At 39.9% G+C, this 11,590-nt stretch overlaps 2 protein-coding genes across 5 annotated transcripts in view; one reads left to right on the top strand and one right to left on the bottom strand.

The window, feature by feature from the left end:
* The window catches only part of flnba (filamin B a), a 750,037-nt gene that overhangs the window by 373,013 nt on the left and 365,434 nt on the right, over nt 1–11,590 (top strand). The window lies entirely within an intron of this gene.
* iffo2b (intermediate filament family orphan 2b) overlaps nt 1–11,590 on the bottom strand; it is a 73,630-nt gene that overhangs the window by 4,385 nt on the left and 57,655 nt on the right. For 2 of the 4 annotated variants that reach the window (XM_021479908.3, XM_021479910.3), the window contains 3 exons: nt 9,832–9,996; nt 7,454–7,593; nt 3,183–3,369 (listed from right to left, as the gene is read on the bottom strand). In XM_021479908.3, coding sequence (XP_021335583.1) covers nt 3,183–3,369; nt 7,454–7,593; nt 9,832–9,996 — 492 coding nt within the window. The remainder of the gene's footprint in view (nt 1–3,182; nt 3,370–7,453; nt 7,594–9,831; nt 9,997–11,590) is intronic. The other 2 variants (XM_021479909.3, XM_009306298.5) reach the window with 1 other exon arrangement.

Genomic DNA, 11,590 nt, shown 5'->3' with positions numbered 1-11,590 from the left:
TATATAAAAGCAATGGCACGCGATAGACGGAATATTTTCCATATTAGAAGTAGTAATTTATAGGTGTATATGCATGTGTTTTATGTATGTGTTGTTGATCATACCTGTCAACATTGGGATGTGAAAATAAGGGATATGCCCACCATGATAAGGTACCCCCCCCCCCCCCCCCAACCCCTTAATGGTCTCGAATATGTTTTAAAATTATTATTAACAAAAGAAACATAAATATATACATTAGCAGCAAACACATTAGCAAACAGTTCAACTTATTAAAATTAATAGCTATTAAAATGAAATAAAATCAAGCTATCAATCTCATTAGCCGTTTTTCCACTATATAACTTACACATTCTGATTGAAGAGCAACGAATGAATCTCACATGTATTAATTTTTTTTATTACATTAAATAAGAGGTGTCACTTTAAAAATGCACACATCTAACGTTATACTGAAAGCATTCGACTGCTTTCCCTACTTTTTATGCTCATTTAAGATGAAATTAGTTGTGTTTGGAAAAAAAAAACTACCAACCTCGACATCCTCATATGTTATTATTATTAATAATGTGTATAAGTCTGTTTAAACACGCACACAAAAACCAGACTTTCTCTCCGCTTCAAATTGCGTGTACAGGATCCGTTTGAGAAACAGCGTCTGTTTATCACTATGGAGCAGTCATGGACCATTATATGACTGTTTTGAGGATTATATAGGCGCCTGTAATCAAAAGGAAATGGAGTCGCGCCGTTTATAATATTTATTTATAAGTGTTTTCATTCCTAAACAAAGCGAAAGCACAGAAGACTTACGTTTTAGAGCAAGGGGCGACCCCTGGTGGTTCGGCGGTATGGGTTGCGTATAGGGAGGCCTGGCTGTTCAGAGAAAGACTGAAAATACGGGAGAAATACGGGAAAATACCTTTACGGGATGATAGCGGGATAGAACAGTAAAATACGGGAGAATCCCGGGAAAAACGGGAGGGTTGACAGGTATGGTGTTGATGAGCGAAATTTGATGTAAGCAAGTTTATATGTCTGTGCATGTGTTAATGTGGGTGTTTATGTGAGGATCGAGTTTACATGTATGTGTGTGTGTATGTGCATGCATCAAGTTTATATGTACAGTTGAAGTCAGAATTATTAGCCCCCCTGAATAATTAGACCGCTTGTTTATTTTTTTCCCCCAATTTCTGTTTAACGGAGAGCAGATTTCTTCAGCACATTTCTAAACATAATAGTTTTAATAACTCATCTCTAATAACTGATTTATTTTATCTTTGTCATGATGACAGTAAATAATATTAGACTAGATATTCTTCAAGACACTTCTATACAGCTTAAAGTGACCTTTAAAGGCTTAACTAGGTTAATTAGGTTAGCTAGGCAGGTTAGGATAATAGCCAAGTTATTGTATAATGATGGTTTGTTCTGTAGACTATCGAGAAAAAATATAGCTTAAAGGGGCTAATAATATTGACCTTAAAATGGTGTTTAAAAAATTAAAAACTTCTTTTATTCTAGCCGAAATAAAACAAATAAGACTTTCTCCAGAAGAAAAAATATTATCAGACATACTGTGAAAATTTCCTTGCTCTGTTCAACATCATTTGGAAAATATTTTAAAAAGAAGAAAAAAATACAAAGGGGGCTCATAATTTTGACTTCAACTGTATATACACAAGTTTCATCTGTGTTGTTTTGAACATCCAGTAGTATAGGTGTATATGCCAGTAATTTATAGGTGTATATGCCTTTTATTATGTATGTGTTGATAAGCAAAGTTTGATTTAAATCCTACACGGCACCTCATTCTTAAAACAGTACACACACATATTGGGCTCTATTTTGACGGTCCATGCGCAAAGCGCAAACGCAGGGCGCAAATGCTTTCAGGGTGTGTCAGGATGCGTTTTGCTAATTTAAGGACGGAAAATCTGCCTTGCGCTTCGGCGCTTGGTCTAAAAGGGTTGAGTTTATTTTCTTAATGAGTTATAGGTGTGTTTTAAGAATAAACCAATCAGAGTCTCATCTCCCATTCCCTTTAAGAGCCAGCTGCGTCGCGCCATAAGTGCATTCGCTATTTACAGGACGCAAAGTAAGTCTAAGTGGAAAAAATGAGCATTTCACAAGCAAACAGTTAACAGTGTTTTGACAGAAAACTGTTAAACAGAGCATCTACTGCGTGAGATTGAGAGATAATGGATCTACTTTCACTCTTGGATAGGGAAACCTTTACGCACAGACATCAATTAGTCTATAAATAAATAATTTTGTTTGTTAAGCGCAAATAATCGTTTCAAAACTATTTCTAAATTCAGTTCTAATTTCTAACAAATGAATAAATTAATAATAATAACAAAATGTGCTCAAAAACCTGAGTTATATCCTAAAACACATGCTGTGCCCCATATGGTTTAAAACCTGACAGGTGGGCAAATCTAAGCTTGTTTTTAATAAAACAAATATAAATATGGATATAATAAATAATACTGCTAATAATAATAACATTATACAAAAGCAAATTGTTATGAATGAACTGAAAAAGCCCCCAGAGATGAAGAAGACATAAAAGCAGTGATTTTTCATATTTATGTAGGCTAGAAAATAATTTTATAAATATTTTAATCCTTTATATTTATATTCTATATCTATTCTTATTATATCCTATATATATTCTTAATATTTACATTTTTTCATATGTAAAGATATTTGCCTATTGCTCTCTTGTGTGTATTAAGCAGTGTGTAAGCGAGGCGCAACTCTGCGCTGGAGTTTAGACTGGGTTAGTTTTGGTCTAATGAAAAATCTATTATAGTTTCTCAAAATAGCAACGCGCCAGCGGTCCGCCTCAGAACGCTTCCTTTTTAGACCAGAACGCCTATGGGCGCACAAATGAGCGCAAATGCATTTGCTATTTAAACAGTGTAGCGCAACGCCTCAAAACAACTCTTGCGCCAAGCTTAAACTACCAAAAGACTACAGCGTCACGCCTTGCGCCACACTGCGCCGGGTGTATGATAGGGCCCATAATATGTCATAACAAACTTTTGAATGGGATCAATCATGATTAATCTGCACTTGTTAGCTTGCATGTGTTTGCTCAACACATTTGAGCACTTTCAGCCACCATACTTTTTACAGTATTATTGGATCAGACAGGAGCGAGTGTAAAAACTCACAGCTTCGTGTCCGTCTGTGCTGCAGTCTCCATTGCCATTGGTCAGAGCAGAGCAGGGAACATTGTAATTGGTGAAATCTTCCCATAAGAGCAGCGTATCGTCGTTCTCTTCCCACGTCAGACTGTCACAGTCGTCGTCGATCTCAAACGTCTCCCGCCTGGCAACAAATGAGTTATCTGAACAATGTCTGCACGCCAGGAGAAATGAAGAGACGGAAACATAGAGACAGAGAAAGAGCAGGCAGTGAAGAAAGACACAAGACTAGAGAAGAAGAGCAGCAAAACACACAGAGAAGAAACACACAACATATCTGCACTATATATTGTTTCAGTACCCATTATTATATACAGCTAAAGTCAAAATTATTAGACCTCCTGCATTATTAACCCCTAAGTTTTGCCTAAAAAGATTTATATATATTATATATATATATATATATATATATATATATATATATATATATATATATATATATATATATATATATATATATATATATATATATATATTATAAGAGTTTTAATTACTTATTTCTAATAAATGATTTATTTTATCTTTGCCACGGTATAATTGACTAGATATACTTCAAGATACTCATCTTAAAGTGACATTTAAAGGCTTAACTAGGTTAATTAGGTTAAAGTTAGAGTAATTAGGCAAGTTAATGTGTAACCATGGTTTGTTCTGTAGACAATCCAAAACAAATATTGCTTAAGGGGGCTAATAATATTGACCTTAAAATGGTGTTTTAAAAAACTAAAAACTGCTTTTATTCTAGCCGAAATAAAACAAATAAGTCTTTCTACAGAAGAAAAAATATTATCAGACATACTGTGAAAATTTCCAGAGTCTGTTAAACATAATTTGGGAAATATTTAAAAAAGAAAAGAAATATATTGACTTCAACTGCATATATTTTTATAAATAATGATGAAGTTACAACTGTTTACCACAATGGATTAATCCAAATTATTATTGTTATTATTATTATTATTAACAATAATAATTTATTGTATTTATAAAAAATATTTGTATTAATATTTAATTGTGTTATAAAACAAATCAATAATTATTGACTATTATTAATATAAAAACTGTATTCTCTCAACAATGCTAAAATAATTCTGTTAACACATTAATCCTTGTTTTAAAGTTTATATATTCCATATAATATAATTTTATTTACTTCTTAATGTGTTGGGCGAAGCAGTGGAGCAGTAGGTGGTGCTGTCGCCTCACTGCAAGAAGGTCGCTGGTTCGAGCCTCGGCTCAGTTGGCGTTTCTGTGTGGAGTTTGCATGTTCTCCCTACGTTCTCGTGGGTTTCCTCCGGGTGCTCCGGTTTCCCCCACAGTCCAAAGACATGTGGTACAGGTGAATTGGGTAGGCTAAATTGTCTGTAGTGTATGAGTGTGTGTGTGTGTGTATGTGTGGATGTTTCCCAGAGATGGGTTGCGGCTGGAAGGGCATCCGCTGCGTAAAAATTGCAGGATAAGTTGGCGGTTCATTCCGCTGTGGCAACCCCGAATTAATAAAGGGACTAAGCCGACAAGAAAATAAATGATTGTATTTGTTTTTGGTGGGAGGCATGCCATATTTCACAAAAGCCAACTGTAAATTTAAGCAGAACATAATAATCAAGCACATTGGTTTGCACTGAAAATTGGCAGATAAAGTTGTTGAAGTGAGAGTGAAAGCAAGGTGCTCACATAGAGAAACAGTGTAAATGCATGCAAAAAGAATAACATGCAATATGGGCAACCCCCACACAACGTGCTGTAGAAAAAGAGGAAAGGTCAAAGAGTAGGAAAACACATCATACTTAAGTGAGATAATGAATTTTAATATATGCATTAATAAGAAGCTGATCATTATGAGATGAATGCAAGAGTAAGAACACGAGACTGTAACCTCGCTGCAAAATCATATAGAGAAGATGCAGATCTCGCATATCTCTGCAGTTCTTTTCATAACCACTCGGTGGCGCCAGAGTACAGACATGAGCTGCCTCAGAGGAGCTCAAATCACTCAGGCTGACCCTTTCTGTGTGTGTGCGTGCGTGTGTTTTGTGACACCATGGCACCAGTGTGTATGATGTCATGGGTCTGACAGGTATTACAAGAAGGTGGTGAATTATGAGGACATTGCTGGTGTTATTCCTCAAAATGCTCTTTAATCACACAGAATGAGTTTTATTTTTTCCAGAAAGTCTCCTGTAAGGGGTACGGTTAGGTGTTGGATTAAGGGTTATGTTTGTGTGTGTGTGTGCATATGTGTGTGTCTGTATTTGTGTGAAATATAAAATACAGATTGGGTGTGCATATGTATGTGTGTGCGTGTATAATACACTGTGTGTGTGTGTTTCAATGTGCATCTGCGCGTGTGTGTGTGTGTGAAATATAAAATCCAGTTTGTGTGTGCGTCTGTATGTGTGTGTGTCTATGTGTGTGTGTGTGTGAAATATAAAATCCAGTTTGTGTGTGCGTCTGTATGTGTGTGTGTCTATGTGTGTGTGTGTGTGAAATAGAAAATAGTTTGTGTGTGTCTGTGTAGGTGTTTGTGGCTGTATGTGTGTGTGTGTGCGTGTGTGTTTCAATGTGCATCTGCGTGTGTGTGTGTGTGAAATATAAAATCCAGTTTGTGTGTGCGTCTGTATGTGTGTGCATGTGTGAAGTAAAAAATACAGTTTGTGTGCATCTGTGTGGCTGTGTGTGTATGTGAAATAGAAAATAGTTTGTGTGTGTGTCTGTGTAGGTGTTTGTGGCTGTGTGTGTGTGTGTGTGTGTGTGTTTCAATGTGCATCTGCCTGTGTGTGTGTGCTTGTGTGTGTGTGTGTGTGTGTGTGTGTGTGTGTGTGTGTGAAATATAAAATCCAGTTTGTGTGTGCGTCTGTATGTGTGTGCATGAGTGAAGTAGAAAATACAGTTTGTTTGCATCTGTGTGTGTATGTGTGTGTGTGTGTGTCTGGGTGTGTGTGTATGTGAAATAGGAAATAGTTTGTGTGTGTCTGTGTAGGTGTTTGTGGCTGTATGTGTGTGTGTGTGTGTGTGTGTAATATAAAATACAGATTGGGTGTGTGTCTATATATGTGTGTGTGTATAATACACTGTGTGTGTGTGTGTGTGTGTGTGAAATATAAAATAGTTTGTGTGTGTGTCTGTGTGTTTCAATGTGCATCTGCCTGTGTGTGTGTGCTTGTGTGTGTGTGTGTGTGTGTGTGTGTGTGTGTGTGTGAAATATAAAATCCAGTTTGTGTGTGCGTCTGTATGTGTGTGCATGAGTGAAGTAGAAAATACAGTTTGTTTGCATCTGTGTGTGTATGTGTGTGTGTGTGTGTCTGGGTGTGTGTGTATGTGAAATAGGAAATAGTTTGTGTGTGTCTGTGTAGGTGTTTGTGGCTGTATGTGTGTGTGTGTGTGTGTAATATAAAATACAGATTGGGTGTGTGTCTATATATGTGTGTGTGTATAATACACTGTGTGTGTGTAATATAAAATAGTTTGTGTGTGTGTCTGTGTAGGTGTTTGTGGCTGTGTGTGTGTGTGTTTCAATGTGCATCTGCCTGTGTGTGTGTGCTTGTGTGTGTGTGTGTGTGTGTGTGAAATATAAAATCCAGTTTGTGTGTGCGTCTGTATGTGTGTGCATGAGTGAAGTAGAAAATACAGTTTGTTTGCATCTGTGTGTGTATGTGTGTGTGTGTGTGTGTCTGGGTGTGTGTGTATGTGAAATAGGAAATAGTTTGTGTGTGTCTGTGTAGGTGTTTGTGGCTGTATGTGTGTGTGTGTGTGTGTGTAATATAAAATACAGATTGGGTGTGTGTCTATATATGTGTGTGTGTATATTACACTGTGTATGTGTGTGTGTGTGTGTGTGAAATATAAAATAGTTTGTGTGTGTGTCTGTGTAGATGTTTGTGGCTGTATGTGTGTGTTTCAATGTGCATCTGTGTGTGTGTGTGTGTGTGTGTGTGTGTGCTTGTGTGTGTGTGTGTTTGTGAAATATAAAATCCAGTTTGTGTGTGCGTCTGTATGTGTGTGCATGTTTGAAGTAGAAAATACAGTTTGTGTGCATCTGTGTGTGTGTGTGCGTGTCTGTGTTTGTGTGAATGTGTAATAGAAAATAGTTAGTGTGTGTGTGTCTGTGTAGGTGTTTGTGGCTGTGTGTGGCTTTGTCTACATGTGTGGTTGTGTGTATGTCTGTGTGTGTGCGCATGTGTGTGTGTCTGTGTGCATGCGCATATGTGTTTGTGGGTTTGTGTGTGTGCGTGACTCACAGCTGGTTGAGCATGCGCTTCATCTCGTCAGTGATGTTGAAGGGAGCGTCCTCCTCTGAGGTGCTGCTGGGGTCTGCATCCATCTCTGAGCTCTCCTCGTCCGACACCGCCTTCCTCTCCTTCTTTCTGCAAGCCACAGCCTGACCCAGGAACATCAACATGTTTATGCTACCATAGAATCAAAACAATATGTGCCAATGATGTAAAGTTAAAGTAGCAAACACAATTAGCATCTTGAAAAGAGCGCAGTTATAAGGTCTGTGCTGTGTGTTTGGCACTGGTGTGATGTCCTCCTCATGTGTGTGAAGGAACGCTCTGGCCTCAGCAGTTTTCCTCCAGAACTGTGATCTGTATGTGTGTGTGTGTACTTGTATTCCTAATGTTGTGTGAAGCAAATGTCCCCACAAGTACACTCACCGGCCACTTTATTAGGTACACCTTACTAGTACCGAGTTGGACCCCTTTTGTCTACAGAACTGCCTTAATCCTTCATGGCATAGATTCAACAAGCTACAGGTAATATTCCTCAGAGATTTTGCTCCATATTGACATGATAGCATAACACAGTTGCTGCAGATTTGTCGGCTGCACATCCATGAAGCCAATCTCTCGTTCTACCACATCCCAAAGGTGCTCTATTGCAGTGGTCCCTAACCACCGGGCCGCGGACCGGTACTGGTACGTGGAACAATTGGTACCGGGCCACATAAGAAATCATAAATTATTTCTGTAGAAAATATTCCCCCCGCGACTTGGTTTCTTCCACTCACCCCCGCCATCTCACGTGAAATGGACTATGCCAAATCTAACACGGAGCGGGAAGAAGGATAGAATATACCTCATTGGTGGTTGTTGATAGTTTAAAGTTATAAAACGGGTATTATAGAGTCCAACTCAGCAGAGTATTTAAGGATTGTGCATATATGTGTGCGTGCATCGCTAAGTAAATACCCGAAATCATTGCAATATGTATATGAGACCGCGATAGTGCAATTAGCGCATGCGCACTGAGTTGTTCATGATTAACCTGGATGCAGGAGCGCAGCAGCTGTGTTCACGTGAAGATCCCCCCCCACACATACACACACCGGTCCGTTGTAAATTTGACAACCGTTGACTGGTCTGCGGTGAAAAAAAGGTTGGGGACCACTGCTCTATTGGATTGAGTTCTGGTGACTGTGGAGGCCATTTGAGTACAGTGAACCAATTGTCATGTTCAAGAAACCAGCCTGAGATGATTCACGATTTATGACAGGGCGTGTTACTCAGATCAGCCCATCTGGCACCAACAACCATGCTATGTTCAAAGTCCCTTAAATCCCCTTTCTTTCCCATTCTGATGCTCGGTTTGAACAGCAGCAGATCGTCTTGACCATGTCCAGTTGCTGCCATGTGATTGGCTGATTAGAAATTTGTGTTAACAGGCAGTTGGACAGGTGTACCTAATAAAGTGGCCGGTGAGTGTACAGCAATACCAGTAAATTTTGACCTTGTGGGGACATTTTTTTCAGTCTCCATGATGAAGACGGCTCATGAAATAGCTCGTTCATCATTCAGAAATATAAAAATGCAGATTGTTTCCTGTGAGGGTTGGGCTAGGGGAGAAAATACAGTTGGTGCAGTATCAAATTATTATGTCTATAGGAAGTCCCCATAAAAATAGCTGCACAAATGTGTGTGTGTGTGTGTGTGTGTGTGGTTGTGTTTTTCGATGTGTGTGTATAAGTGTGTGTCTCTATGTGCATGTTTGTCAGTGCATCTGTCTGTGTAAGTGCAAGTATGATCTGTGTGTTTGTGTGTAGCTTGTATTCCTAATGTTGTGGGGACCAAATGTGGACACAAGAATAGCAATAGCTGTAAATGTGGACTTTTATTTTGGTCCCCATGAGGAAAACAGCTCGTAAATCAAACAGAAAGTTTTTTGAAAATGTGTGTGTGTGTGTGGGTGTATTTGTCAGCATGTGTGTACGCGGTTTTACGTCTGTCTGTACCTTGCATTCCTCACATTGTTGGGACCCCACAAGTCCCCACAAGTATAGCAATACCAGTAAATTTGGACCTTGTGTGAACTTTTCTTGGTTCCCACAAGGAAGATGGCTCATAACTCACACAGAATAAAGCATTTTTAAATGTAAAACTGCAGAATGTGTGTGCAAATGTGTGATAAATGGACTTGTATTGCTATATTTGTGGAGACATTTTGGTCCCTATAAGGAAAACGGCTCATAATTCACAGAATGCAGTCATTCATTCATTTATTTATTTATTGTCGGCTTAGTTCCTTTTATTAATCCGGGGTCGCCACAGCGGAATGAACCACCACAGAATGCAGTATTTTAAAAAAAATTTTAAAATGCAAAATGTGTTCAGGATCTTACTCTGTCCGCTGGAGCTCTGGATGGACTGAAGATCTTGCTCATGTCCTCAGAGTTCCGCTGCTGAGCCACGTCACACAGTTTGGCCGTGATGTCGATCCTCCTGCAGATGTCCATGTCCACCTTCATGGCCTTCTCCTGGATCTTGGTGTCCAGGTCAGACATTTGCTGAACACACATTCAAGAAAACTTTTCACCCTCCTGTGAATTTTAGGTAAGTATTTTCCAAATTATGTTTAACAGAGCAAAGAGTTATTTAAAGTGTTTCCTATATTTTTCTTACAGAGAAAGTCTTATTTGTTTTATTTAAGCTAGAATAAAAGCATTTTTTAATTTTTAAAAAACATTTTAAGGTCAATATTATTAGCCCCTTTAAGCAATATTTGTTTTGGACAGTCTACAGAACAAACTACTGTTATACAATGACTTGCCTAATTACCCTAACTTTAACCTAATTAACTTAAGCCTTTAAATGTCACTTTAAGCTGTATAGAAGTGTCTTGAAGAATATCTAGTCAAATATTGTTTACTGTCATCATGGCAAAGATAAAATAAATCAGTTATTAAAAATGAGTTATTAAAACTATTATGTTTAGAAATGTGTTTAAAAAAAACTTCTCTCCGCTAAACAGAAATTGGGATAAAAATATACAGGGGGCTAATAATTCTGACTTCAACCAAAGAGCATAGAATCAACAAGAGGCGACACTCTGTTGCTGTTTGGGAAACAGTCACTAGATACCGCTAGTGTCACGCGGCGGCCATTTTGAAATAAAAATTCCAAAATACCAACAGCCAGGGCCGACGTGTCCATAGAGGTGACCTAGGTAGTGGAAGAATACATAGGGCGGCGTCCCAGACACTACCCTCACCTCTCGCACCCTCAGTTATATCCGCGTCTAGGGCTGCGTCCGCGACAGTACCCTCACCACCCGCACCCTTAGTTATATCCGCGTTTAGGACGGCAGAATAGAGAGAGCGGTGTACGCAACACTACCCTCACCTCTCGCACCCTCAGTTATATCCGCGTCTAGGGCGGCGTCCGCGACACTACCCTCACCACCTGCGCCCTCAGTTATATCCACGTCTAGGGTGGCAGAATAGAGAGAGCGGCGTACGCAACACTACCCTCACCACCTGCACCCTCAGTTATATCCGCGTCTAGGGCGGCGTCCGCGACACTACCCTCACCACCTGCGCCCTCAGTTATATCAGCGTCTAGGACGGCAGAATAGAGAGGGTGGCGTCCGTGACACAACCCTCACCACCCGCGCCCTCAGTTATATCTGTGTCTAGGACAGCAGAATCGAGAGGGCGGCGTACACGACACTACCCTCACCACCTGCACCCTCAGTTATATCCGCGTCTAGGGCGGCGTCCGCGACACTACCCTCACCACCTGCGCCCTCAGTTATATCAGCGTCTAGGACGGCAGAATAGAGAGGGTGGCGTCCGTGACACAACCCTCACCACCTGCGCCCTCAGTTATATCTGTGTCTAGGACAGCAGAATCGAGAGGGCGGCGTACACGACACTACCCTCACCACCTGCGCCCTCAGTTATATCCGCGTCTAGGGTGGCGTCCGCGACACTACCCTCACCACCTGCGCCCTCAGTTATATCAGCGTCTAGGACGGCAGAATAGAGAGGGTGGCGTTCGCGACACTACCCTCACCACCTGCGCCCTCAGTTATATCAGCGTCTAGGACGGCAGAATAGAGAGGGTGGAGTCCGTGACACAACCCTCACCACCTGCGCCCTC

This window comes from Danio rerio, chromosome 11, assembly GCF_049306965.1.
Source record: "Danio rerio strain Tuebingen ecotype United States chromosome 11, GRCz12tu, whole genome shotgun sequence".
Lineage (NCBI taxonomy): Eukaryota > Metazoa > Chordata > Actinopteri > Cypriniformes > Danionidae > Danio > Danio rerio.
The sequence above is the reverse complement of the archived record's forward strand: the minus strand, read 5'-3'. Positions and strand labels throughout refer to the sequence as shown.